Source organism: Megalobrama amblycephala, linkage group LG11 (assembly GCF_018812025.1).
Source record: "Megalobrama amblycephala isolate DHTTF-2021 linkage group LG11, ASM1881202v1, whole genome shotgun sequence".
Lineage (NCBI taxonomy): Eukaryota > Metazoa > Chordata > Actinopteri > Cypriniformes > Xenocyprididae > Megalobrama > Megalobrama amblycephala.
Window position 1 is genome coordinate 9,908,611 of NC_063054.1, and position 13,798 is coordinate 9,922,408.

General features: G+C 35.4%; 1 protein-coding gene across 1 annotated transcript in view; it reads left to right on the forward strand.

Annotated features, from left to right (window-relative positions):
• Nucleotides 1–13,798, forward strand: part of dab1a (DAB adaptor protein 1a) — a 582,896-nt gene that overhangs the window by 555,796 nt on the left and 13,302 nt on the right. The window contains 3 exon segments of the mRNA XM_048208606.1: nt 686–904; nt 907–1,293; nt 9,451–9,575. Coding sequence (XP_048064563.1) covers nt 686–904; nt 907–1,293; nt 9,451–9,575 — 731 coding nt within the window.

The following is a 13,798-nucleotide window of genomic DNA, read 5'->3' on the forward strand; positions in this document are numbered from 1 at the left end:
CAGACACATTCAGGGGACACCTTAGACTTATATTACATCTTGTAAAAAAAAAACGTTCAATGGCACCTTTAAAGAAAAAAGTATTCCAGAAAATACGATAGATTCTTCTTTTGAATTGCTAATAGCAACACCTATACAGAGAAGCTGGTTTCCAGGTCATTTTTAAAGAAAAAGGAACATCACATCTTAAACGCATTCCTATTTTGTCAGTAACTCAGCTTCAGTTGATCTCACGCCTCTATGGAATATTCCAGACACGCTCTCACAGTCCGTGTGGCATGTCATAGAGATAAGATACGATTTGGAGTTTTATTATTTGAATCAGCGTTACTCATTGGAAAGAAAGAGCAAGATGTGTAATGAAATAAGCCTCAATGTGATATGAGTCAGACTGTTGTAATGGCCCTTTTAAAGGGCGTTGCTATTCATTAAGCCCAGGCCTATTGTGAGCAGTAATTACAATAGTTCATCTGAGTCATAAAGACCGTTTCCATTATGAAAATCTAGGTCATCTTTCCCAAGTCATCAAGAGATCTATGGCTGCAGCCTGAAAGTCCTTTAGTGAATGCTAAAGGTTGCAGCACAAGCTCGTAATGAGGTGTGCGTGTTTTCCAGAGCATTTTGGCGGTAAAAGCTTTTTTGAAGAGCTTTGTGAACTGAAAGTCTCATTGTCTCCATCCTTTAGGTTATGTGACGATGGGAGCCGTGCCGCCCGCGTGGGCGCAGCAACAGTTTGCCGCTCAGGCTCCATTAGCGTTTGGCGTCCAGTCCCCGGTGCCCGTTGCGCAGGTTTTACCGGGCGCTCAGCCTCTGATCTGGGGTCAAGCCAACCTTTTCCCTGCCACCCAGCAACAGTGGGCCGCAATGGCAGGGGCTCACTTTTCGCCTGCCGCTTTCATGCCTGCCCAACAGTAGGGCCACTTCCTGCTGCCATGTTTCAGACACTGGCTCCCATGCCGGTGCCCGCATCCTGCGAGACGCCCTCGGCGGCCATGGGCGGAGCCGTGGCGGGAACCTCGGGCTCCACGGCCTCCAGTCCGCAGCACGGAGAGCGCACACTGCAAAGACAGGCTAAGATGAGCAAGGAGATGTTTAAGGACTTCCAGATGGCAAAGCCACCGACCATGCCTGCCAGGAAGAGCGAGCAGCCTAGCCTGTCCTGCACCACAGACGCTTTCTCCAGCTACTTCAGCAGAGTGGGAATGGCGCAAGACACGGACGACTGCGACGACTTCGACATCTCGCAGATGAACCTCACGCCCGTCACCTCCACCACGCCCTCCACCAACTCACGTGAGTAGGACGCTTCAGACATACGCTATGATTTTGACTCGAATTTGGGGCTGTTTATATAAATGCGATTATTGAGAAAAAAACAAACAAAAATAAACTAGTTTTAAACGTGTTCAAAATCCTTAGAAATTAAATAATTGTATTCATGTTGATTTCATATGGTTTTGAAACACTAAGTATCATTAAGGGAAGTTGTAACACATGACATTTTACAACCTCAAATAACCTTGCCTAGTATTAAAAGGGTCAAATTAGTATTTTAAGAAACTTTTGATCCACAATTTTTGACAGGTTTTAGGCTTACATGCGTAAGTTTAGTCACACTGATCATAACTAGTTTACACAAATCCCAAAATTCATTCCCCTAGGTACACATTTCTCCAGTGTCAAGGCAAAATATTTACTGATTAGGGATAAAAGTGTTTTTGTTTTTTTGTTTTTTAATTATTATTATTATTATTATTTGAATAGGTTGAAGTTAGAATAAAGCAGAAGTATTTTCTCCTCTGTTGTGATGTACATCCAAGTGAAATGGCTTTTCAAACTAGCAAAAATGTTGGCGTAATTTGTATTTAAGCCTTGCCTGGTATTAAAGGGTCACGTTATTTGACATTTTAAGAGACTTATTTACACAGTCATGATATAATTTCCTTTGAACCAGCATTGAACCAGTATTTTTTCAAGAAATAATAATAAGAGATTATGCCAAATTACATATTATCATCACATATATACATATATATATGAAAACTTCAGATGCAAAAGCCCCTAAGTGCCATCTAAAATGTTCTTCTAAAATGAGCATTTTTATCAAGCTCGTATGTTTATGTTCAATAATTTCACTTTAATGGCAATTAATAGGTCATTTTCATTTCCATTAAAGTGAAATAACTGAACATAAACATACGAGCTTGATAAAAATGCTCATTTTAGAAGAAAATTTCAGATGGCACTTAGAGGCTTTTGCATCTGAAGTCTTCATATCAATAACAGACCCTTTCTCAATACAAAATATGGCATATTTTTTTTATAAAAAATAATATTTATTGAACAATAATATTTAAATTAACAACAATAGCCATTATAAAAGACAATAGGAAATAAACACAAACAAACAATTCAGTGAAACGTACAAAAGTTAAAAGTTATACTAATTATAAAGTTATGACACTTAATTTTCCTGTTAACCCAAATCGATTTGGAACAAGTTATAGATTAATAAGACCAAAGATTGCCTGTTTGATATTCCCAAAATGAATAATTTTTGGTTCTAATTTTTTATCAATTTTACTGGTAGTCCACTGTATGAAGAATTTTGGGGTATAATATGTATTTATTATGTTTATTTTGGTATCCTCACTTGAACTATAGTGTCCTGCACACACTAGTAAAAATATATCAAAAATGTCTGAATAATTTTTGGCTTGACTGTATCTCATGTTTAACCACTATCTGCATAAGAGCCAGAGGCAAATTCCAGAAGGACTGGCCGAGATGAAGCTGATCTCTGCGGGTACATGAACGCTGATGGCCTGGAGCTCACATATGCAAAAGCATCTAAACAAAAATTGTAAAATCTCTTAAAACTACATTTCATGACACATCAACAGTAGTATTTGTAAAAAAAAAAAATATAGTGGATTTGCTTGACGGCCATGACAGTCGCTGCAAGCGGAGTGATACAAACGGAGAAACAGTTTGAGTGCTGATACTGGGGGAAGCTCTCAGCCAATCAGATTCGAGAAGCAGAAAGAACTGTTGTGTATGTATATGCTTTTACCAAAAATGTGTTACACTGCACTCAATTACATTTTGTTAGTTCATGCATTACTTGAACCATGGCATTGTTAGCATATTGCTCTACTGTTTCAGTACAGGAATGGCCAACGGCCACAGGACATCAATTAACCTTTCACCGATGTCTTAATTATTTAATACATGTTTGAATAAATTATGTCAGATAATGTCTAAAAATGATTAGCAACAACTTCCATTTTTTCACTAATAAGAGTTTATGGCAGCCAACAAGATTAAATGATTATATCTTGGCAACGGTTTGAAAACATAATAATTATCTTTAGAAAGCTGCAATTTTCCTTTTTGCTTCACTGCATAAAATAAAAAATGTTTTCTGGGTCAAACGACGCAAAATGATGTCACATATGCACACATTAGATCTTGCAAGTTTTCCCGAATAGATGTTCTAGAATGATGTTAACTATAATTTTTTTTTTTCTCCCTCTCTTGTTGGCACGGGTTAGGCTTAGGGATTGGTATAGGGATATGGTTTTATATCAGGAATGTTGTTTCAGGACCAACAGAATCACATTATCCTGTAGCTCCATAGACCAACAAAGAAAACGAATCCCACATAGAAGTATCTCACCACATGCCTTTCTCTCTCTCGCCTCTCTCATCGCAAGCCCTTAAGAGTGCTGACACGGCCAGACAGGCTTTATCCGTTTCCTACTACAGAACTTCAAACTCGCACCTCATCCCGTCTTTCATCAACACATCCTTTTTCACTCAGAGGTTGAAAGGTGGGCTTTGATGCTGTTGCCCAGAAGGCATTGTCTTTAGTCAGCGTGAAAATGACAATTAGTACTGCGGTGGGGAACGACGGCAGGGGAAAGAGAGAGTCAGTCACAGGCCCAGCTGTGCTTCTGGCGAGCAGTGTAATTATCACTGATCTCTAGGGAGCCCTGCGCTGTGTGTTGGGCCTGTTTGGATCCTCTCGCTCCTGTAGTGCTAATTATTGCAGCGATGGAACGCCGCACCGTCGCACGTTTGCACACAAGCAGGCCCTCCGTGAGAGGCATACTCATTTATTAGGTGTCAATAAGGGATTTTGATCCACAGAGGACACTTTCTGACAGGTTTTGGGCTTAAATGCATACGTTTAGTCACACTAATCATGACTAGTTCGTGCAAAACCCAAAACACATTCCCTTAGGTAAAAATCGCTCCAGTTTCGAGGTGAAATATCCTCTGAATGGCTCAAAAAGTGAGGGTTTTTTTTTTTGGGGTTTGAGTTTTTGGCTTAAAAGTACACTGTAATTTAAAAAAAAAAAATGTAAATAATGATTCGATACATCATCATTCCTTCTTTCAAACGTGTTTTTGTTTTCCCTGATTCAATATGGTAAGCCTTTTAATGTGTTAATATTTTAGACCTAACAAGATGGTTTTGGCGGGAAATTGCATACACATGTCACTCGTAATATTCGTAAATAGAGCTCCGGCTACTTTGATGCATGTATGGTGTGGGAGTGGAATAGGTTAGTTGTCACAATTCATTGTAAAGCATTATCTATTGTGAAGAGTCATTTATTATGTCTGTTGTAGCGCTGTGATGGATTGAAAAAGAAGGTACCGTGTCTGTTAATGGGTATAGCTAGTCAGCTTATGATCCTTTCCATCTAAACTGGTTATATCTTTGCCATGCCATGTAGTGGATGTTTTATGAGCAGTATAATAACCATGTTCATCTGTACAGTCACGCAGAGCTGAAGCACAACCAAAACAATGTTCTTCCGCAAAATGCATGTTTGCAAGTTTTGTTTTTCATCCACTAGAAGGACAAAAGTAACATAGTGTATCTTTAAGTAACAAACATAAACCACATAAATAACCCAAACCAACAGGAAGCTCCATTTTAACTTCATTCCACCCAGTTAGAGCAGATCAAACTTTTTTGAGCCATTTTTAGAAGACATTTTGTTCTCATTTGTCATGCGTTTTTTAACCCTCAGGGGTCTGAGGATTTTTGGGGCCCTGGAGAAGTTTTGACATGCCCTGACATTTGTGCTTTTTTCAGTTGTTCATAAACATATTAATGACAAAAGTGTCATTACACTGTATTCAGCACAAACTAGGCTACAATAATATGTGAGGAACATGTATGTACATGTTTGTGTTTTTGAAGGAATAACGTTTATGCGTGGTTATTGAAAAAACAAAAAAATTCACTGAAATAAGGCCAAAAAAATATATTAAAACTGTGTTCACAAGGATTCTGGGTATTGGAGGTTGTAGACTAGAGTTTTTGCTTCAGAATGAAGTAAAAATTATCCTTCCTACTCCTTCATATAAAACAATAGAGAGATTTAAATTTTCTAAGACACTTTTGGTCAAGAAACACAGTATGCGTGGAGGCGTGAATCATCATGAATAATGGGTGATTCTCACCTGAGAAGACAAAAGAATTGCATAATAATGACCTGAAATGACTTGCATATTAATGAGGCCTTACAGTCAGGTAGGCTGTGGAAAAAACCCTCTGTGATCATGCTGATAACAGGATTAAAGTCCACTCAGGACAAAAAAAACATGATTTTTGTGATCTCATGCATGCACGTATTATTGCACATGATATGAAGAAAACAACGAGGTGCCTGTTTGATTTTAACCATAATGTCAAATCCAAAATGCAATCTCAGATGAGATCACAACATTTTCGGATGTGTTTAAAGGGGACCTATAATGCCCCTTTTCACAAGATGTAATATAAGTCTCTGGTGTCCCCAGAATGTGTCTGTGAAGTTTCAAAATCCCCCACAGATCATTTATTATAGCTTGTCAAATTTGCCCCTATTTGGGTGTGAGCAAAAACACATCATTATTGTGTCTGTCCCTTTAAATGCAAATGAGCTGCTGCTCCCGGCCCCCCTTTCCAGAAGAGGGCGGAGCTTTAACAGCTCGTGCTTCAGTTGCTAAACAACAACAACATTCTCACGCAGCCAAAATGAGGATTGTCAGTAACATGTTCAGCCTTACATTGTTCAAACCGGAGTCGACACTGATGGAGAGACTCAGGAAGAAGTTACAACTTTTAGAATGAAACTGGACGTTTCTGAATGGTTAGAGGATAAATTTATGTAGTTGCTGTGGAGTTGATTCAACTAATCGACTACCATGTGCCGTCATGTTAATCTTTTATGCAAATCCAGCATCGAATTGACCCTCATTTGTGAAGCAGTCCGGCGTAAATGACGGCATGACAACAACACTCTACTACAACAACAACCAAATTCTCAGACATAGATGTTAATAATACAACCTTACAAAATCCTTAATTTTTTTGTAAATGGTCTCTCCTTTTTTGATAAACATTTTAATAACAATTTTATAAGAAATTCCTTTAATGTTGGATCCATTCCTTCATGTCAATCAAAATGGTTTAAACCTCATTGTATATCTTGGCACAGCATTTGGACTTTACCATAGAAATATATCATTTCTAATAAAGTAAAAGAAATCATTTACAAAATCATTCATAGATGTTATGCTGTAAATGCAGCCATTAGTAGATTTATCCATACTGTCTGTGATAAATGTACTTTTTGTAACACATCATCTGAGAATATTGAACATTTATTCTTTATTGCCTTTTTCTATTTCTTTTTGGACTGACTTTAAAATACACATGACAAAAACATTAAACAGAACTCCGAATTTAGAACCCCATGACATTTTACTTTGTTTTCAAAACCCATATTTTTCTCAAAAACAAAATTATGTTATTAATCTTTTAATTATTTTGGCAAAGTTTTATATAATAAATAAGACAAAAATAACTCAAAAGAAACCCTCATATATTACCTTTTATAACACCGATCTCACAATATATTTTGAAACTCTTTCAAACATGAGATCACAGAACAAAAAGCTTATAAAAACAATACAAATTCTAAAGCTTTTCAAATTCATGTAACTGCCCTAATAATATGTAGCACTTTTTATATATATACTTTTGTATATATATATATATATATATATATATATATATATATATATATATATATATACAGTACAGTCCAAAAGTTTGGAACCATTAAGATTTTTAATGTTTTTAAAAGAAGTTTCATCTGCTCACCAAGGCTACATTTATTTAATTAAAAATACAGTAAAAAACAGTAATATTGTGAAATATTATTACAATTTAAAATAACTGTGTACTATTTAAATATATTTGACAAAGTAATTTATTCCTGTGATGCAAAGCTGAATTTTCAGCATCGTTACTCCAGTCTTCAGAGTCACATGATCCTTCAGAAATCATTCTAATATGCTGATTTGCTGCTCAATAAACATTTATGATTATTTTCAATGTTGAAAACAGTTGTGTACTTTTTTTTTCAGGATTCCTTGATGAATAGAAAGTTTAAAAGAACAGCATTTATCTGAAATACAAAGCTTCTGTAGCATTATACACTACCGTTCAAAAGTTTGGGGTCAGTAAGAATTTTTAGTTTTAGTTTTTTGAAAAGAAATTAAAGAAATGAATACTTTTATTCAGCAAGGATGCATTAAATCAATCAAAAGTGGCAGTAAAGACATTTATAATGTTACAAAAGATTAGATTTCAGATAAACACTGTTCTTTTGAACTTTCTATTCATCAAATAATCCTGAAAAAAATACTGTACACAAATATTTTGTACAATTGTACACATTAAATGTTTCTTGAGCAGCAGATCAGCATATTAGAATGATTTCTGAAGGATCATGTGACACTGAAGACTGGAGTAATGATGCTGAAAATTCAGCTTTGCATCACAGGAATAAATTACTTTGTCAAATATATTCAAATAGAAAACAGTTATTTTAAATTGTAATAATATTTCACAATATTACTGTTTTTACTGTATTTTTAATTAAATAAATGTAGCCTTGGTGAGCAGACAAAACTTCTTTTAAAAACATTAAAAATCTTAGTGGTTCCAAACTTTTGGACTGTATATATATATATATATATATATATATATATATATATATATATATATATATATATAACATAAATATATAAATATATATAAAAACAAAAACAAAAAATAATATATATATATATATATATATATATATATATATATATATATATATATTATTTATTTTTTGTATACATTTTTGTATTTTAGTTATTGTTGGTACTCTTTGTTTTATATGCTCCGATATGTATTACAATGTCTTATATTTGTCTTGTAAAATAAAATAAAAAAAAAGAACTTGAAAAAAAAAAAAAAACTCTACTACAACAACTCTTCCTCTTCTCTAAAGCAGCCCAACATGGCCTTTGCAGATGTTGTTTATGCTCTAACAGCAACATTACACACTAACTAAAGTTAAAAAAGTGAAATCATAATCAAGGACCCCTTTAAAACACTTGATACATTCTGTGAGTTTGTGGGTTCCCTGGGAGACGGGCTTATTGCTAGCACCATGCTTTAGCTAAAATAGAATTACAAATTATTTGTAGTAGGATATTTCACATTAAAAAAAAAAAGCAATTAGCTTCAGAAGCTAATTGATGGTTTAGTGCAAGATACAGACAAAATTTAAGCTGTAATTAACCAGTAACCTTCTTGTTTGGATTTGTTTCAATGAGCTTAAAAACAGTCATACTGTTTTTATTGCCACCATGTAGACATTTCAAATGGAAATTTGTAGCTGCAGAAATGATTTTAGGTTTTGGAAAAGCAGGTTAAGTCATTTTTAATTTGAATGTGCAAGACTCTTCCAGTTATTTTAGCTGTTAGCTGTATGCAGCTTGATGTTGCAAACTGGTATTTGTCATCATATTATTGTAATTTACTATCGTAATCATAAGCTTGCCGGTATGTACACAAAGTTTTACAATTCAGTGCACTTTGTTATGGTGTCTTTCACATTTACAGGAAATAGCTTACATACGTGTTGAAAAATATAGTCGTTTTTTTCTCTTGAGACCAAGTAAAAAAAAAAGGCCCATTGTAAACTTTAAACGAGAATTAACGCTACATATTTGAGTAAAAAAAAAAAAAAGCTGAATGTAACTACCGTCAAGCGTTGCTACACTAAGCTGTGAGAGCAAACGGTTTGCTGAAGCAGTTTAAGGTTGCATGAGCCCAAAAAGGAACATTGTTTTCATGTATAATTGATCACAAATGAGCCTCGTCTTTTATGTAAGTGTGAAAATTTCAGTGCCCTTCCTGTCAGACTGCAACAGATATTTAGTTATTCTCCCAGCGGATGAAAAACATATTTGTACCTTCTTAGCGTCGCCCAACAACACATCAGACGCTTTAAATCAGCTAATGCAATAAACAAGTGTAAGATTTACTCTGTCTGGTCTGTTACTAACCATAACTCTGGCCTTTTCCTTCATCCTTCCTCTCTACAGCACCCACTCCGGCCCCCCGGCAGAGTTCTCCATCAAAGTCCTCGTCCCACGCCAGTGACCCACCCACCGATGACTCTTTTGGTGAGGCAGAGGGCAGCCCTAGTCGGAGCGGGGAGGAGGATGCTGTAAGTACTGTTGAACAGGATTGTGGGAAATGTAGTTTTAAAGGGTTCAGCACAATTTAAACTTGGGTACTTGACAAATAATTTGTACACAGCTTTTTTTTTTTTTTTACAACATTAAGATTTTAGATTGACATATACACTACCGTTCAAAAGTTTGGGATCGGTAAGATTTTTAATGTCTTTAAAAGAGGTTTCGTCTGCTCACCAAGGCTGCATTTATTTAATTAAAAATACTGTAAAATCAGTAATATTGTGAAATATTATTACAATTTAAAATAACTGTTTTCTATTTGAAAATATTTGAAAATGTAATTTATTCCTGTGATGGCAAAGCTGAATTTTCAGCATCATTACTTCAGTCTTTAGTGTCACATGATCCTTCAGAAATCATTCTAATATGATGATTTGCTGCTCAAGAAACATTTATTGTGTACAGATGTACAAAATATTTGTGTATAATATTTTTTTTCAGGATTATTTGATGAATAGAAAGTTCAAACGAACAGCATTTATTTGAAATATAATCTTTTGTTACATTTTAAATGTCTTTACTGTCACTTTTGATCGATTTAATGCATTCCTGCTGACAAAAAATATTAATTTCTTTAAATTCTTCTCAAAAAAAATAAAAACAAAAATTCTTACTGACCCCAAACTTTTGAACGGTAGTGTATAATGCTACAGAAGCTTTGTATTTCAGATAAATGCTGTTCTTTTGAACTTTATATTCATCAAGGAATCCTGAAAAAAAAAAAGTATACAACCGTTTATAACATTGATAATAATAATAAATGTTTCTTGAGCAGCAAATCATCATATTAAAATGATTTCTGAATGATCATGTGACACTGAAGACTGGAGAAATGATGCTGAAAATTCAGCTTTTCCAACACAGAAATAAATTACATTTTATATTATATTCCAATAGAAAACAGTTATTTTAAATTGTAATAATATTTCACAATATTACTGTTTTTACTGTATTTTTAATTAAATAAATGCAATCTTGGTGAGCAGACAAAACTTCTTTTAAAAATATTAAAAATCTTACCGATCCCAAACTTTTGAACGGTAGTGTTTATATGGCAAAATGTATATTTTAGATCACTAAGTATTTAATATCACCAATATCAGATCTGATCCCACATATTCTTTTTATAACACAAAATACTATCAGAATCAAAAGTTTAGTTTCTTCTATCACTACTGACTTCTATTTGAGGATACAGCAGGAAAAAATGAGCCATAAACTGGTCTTCTGCTTTATAAAGATATGCTGATGTATTGTTTTGGAAATGAGCCATTGTCTGATAGGTCGGCTTCTTTTTAGTGTCGTCTACCCGTCCTGAGCCACTGTTGGGCCCATTAAGGTGTTAGATGATGTTAGCTTGCAGAACTATCAAAATGATCATTATCACCTTAATTAATTGCACAGAGATTATACACATTGCAGACTTACATGATTAATATTGTTAAAATATAAATACCTATTACATATCCTGATGAAAACTGAAGTATTAAAATAGAGTCTGAATCTGCCCTACTGATTTTAATATTTATATTTCATCATGTGCATTATTATCTCATAAAGAATGTAGCACCTCAAAAAAGATAATTACCACCAACTTTTAGACTAATTACGTACAAGAAAAATTCTTTTTTTTTTTTTTAGTTGGTTCATATCACAAAGCTAACGTGGTTTCCAAAGACTGAATACAGTCAAAGTCCCTTTCAAGGGAAGTCTGTTCACTCAGCGGCCATATTTGCAATGCCTCCAGGTAGCTATTTTAGGCATCCAAGACCAAGTTCTATCTATTTGAAAGGGGAGAATACTGAAATCTCAAAAACGGCTTGGCGAACTCACAAATAAATAACATATTTCAAATTAGCAACAAAATCTGACATAAACTGCCCCATTAAAAGTTGTTTCTTATGCTCAAATAGCGTCAATTAGCGCTTATTTTTCAGGCGCATATGCAGTCCTAAGCTTCTAACGGCAGCCGCAGTTACGCAAGGACTTTTTCAATCAGCGATTTTACTTAGAAGGCAGGACATATTCCACCATATTGCACATTGCAGTTTCTCCTATTCATAACTAATAGGAGTGAACCGTTTTTGTATATCTATAGTCTTTGATACAGCAGACTGGCCATATAAACCTCTTTTATGATGTTTATATCCTTTTTGCACCTTGAAATTATTGTAAACGTAGTGAGAGTGACCAGTACATTATTAAATTATTTTCCTTTCTCCAGGTTTAAATGGCCTGTCTGCTGTATTCAGTCTTTGGAAACCATGTTAGCTTTGTGATATGAACCAACTTAAATGTTCATGACAGTTCAAGTAGTGATTTTCAGTTCATGGACATCAGATTTTTTCACAGTTCACAAAACTGATTTAAATGATTCATTCACGGATTGGAGTAATCCATTCATCAAGTTCAAGTCAGTGATTCAGTCACAGTAGTTTACATTATGAATAACAATAAATCTGCAGTATGGCTTCAGAAGATACAATGCAATAACAAACACGTCATATGGCCTAGCTATTTTATGGTGCTTTTATGTAATGACTTGAGTGAGTAAACGATGACAAAAAAAAAATTATTTTGGGTGAACTATCCTTTTAAAGGTTGCTTGAAATGCAGTGAAAACACATCAGTGGTGACGTCCACTGTATTTCATAGACACACTCTCTCTCTCTCTCCTGATCTCTATCAGATATGACTCATCAGAAAATGCCATGGAAACCCAACTAGTGCTCTTTCTCCTTTCTTTCATATTTCAGCTGAACAAAAAGTTTAATTAGTCTGTGTGTGTGTGTGTCTCTCTCTACTGAAATGGCATTGTGGGCCACACTCACTCACTCACTCACTCACTCACTACACACCCACATACATTGTGATGAGGTGTTAAGAGTGCAGCTCCAGAGGGAATATTCATAAAAATCCAAAATGCTTTAGCCCGAAGCCTTTCATGCAAGAGCACAATACAGGATCCTTTTTAACATTGGGGTTTTTACAGCTCCAGTAATGGGCACATGTGTGTGGAAACCTATGAATACATCAGTGTGGGGGTGGACGAAGGTGGACTAATATGGATGGATGGATGGATGGATGGATGGATGGATGGATGGATGATGGATTGAATTGAATTGAATTGAATTGAATTGAATTGAATTGGATAGAAAGGTGTTTGGATGGATTGAATTGGATTGGATGGAAGTATGGATGGATGGATGGATGGATGGATGGATTGAATTGGATGGAAGGATGTTTAGATGGATGGATGGATTGATGGATGGATGGATGGATGGATGGATGGATGGATGGATGATGGATGGAATTGGATGGAAGGATGTTTAGATGGATGGATGATGGATTGGATTGGATAGAAGGATGTTTAGATGGATGGATGGATTGATGTTTAGATGGATGGATGGATGTTTAGATGGTTGGATTGGATTGGATGGAAGGATGTTTAGATGGATGGATGGACGGATGGATGGATTGAATTGGATGGAAGGATGTTTAGATGGATGGATGGATGGATGGATGGATGGATGGATGGATGATGGATTGGATTTGATGGAAGGATGTTTAGATGGATGGATGGATTGATGTTTAGATGGATGGATGGATGTTTAGATGGTTGGATTGGATTGGATGGAAGGATGTTTAGATGGATGGATGGACGGATGGATGGATTGAATTGGATGGAAGGATGTTTAGATGGATGGATGGATGGATGGATGATGGATTGGATTTGATGGAAGGATGTTTAGATGGATGGATGGATGGATGGATGGATGGATGGATGGATGGATTGAATTGGATGGAAGGATGTTTAGATGGATGGATGGATGGATAGATGGATGGATTGGATTGGATGGAAGGATGTTTAGATGGATGGATGGATGGATAGATGGATGGATTGGATTGGATGGAAGGATGTTTAGATGGATGGATGGATGGATTGAATTGGATGGAAGGATGTTTAGATGGATGGATGGATTGAATTGGATAGAAGGATGGATGGATGGATTGGATTGGATGGAAGGATGTTTAGATGGATGGATGGATGGATTGAATTGGATGGAAGGGTGTTTAGATGGATGGATGATGGATTGGATTGGATGGAAGGATGTTTAGATGGATGGATGGATGGATTGAATTGGATGGAAGGATGTTTGGATGGATGGATGGATTGAATTGGATAGAAGGA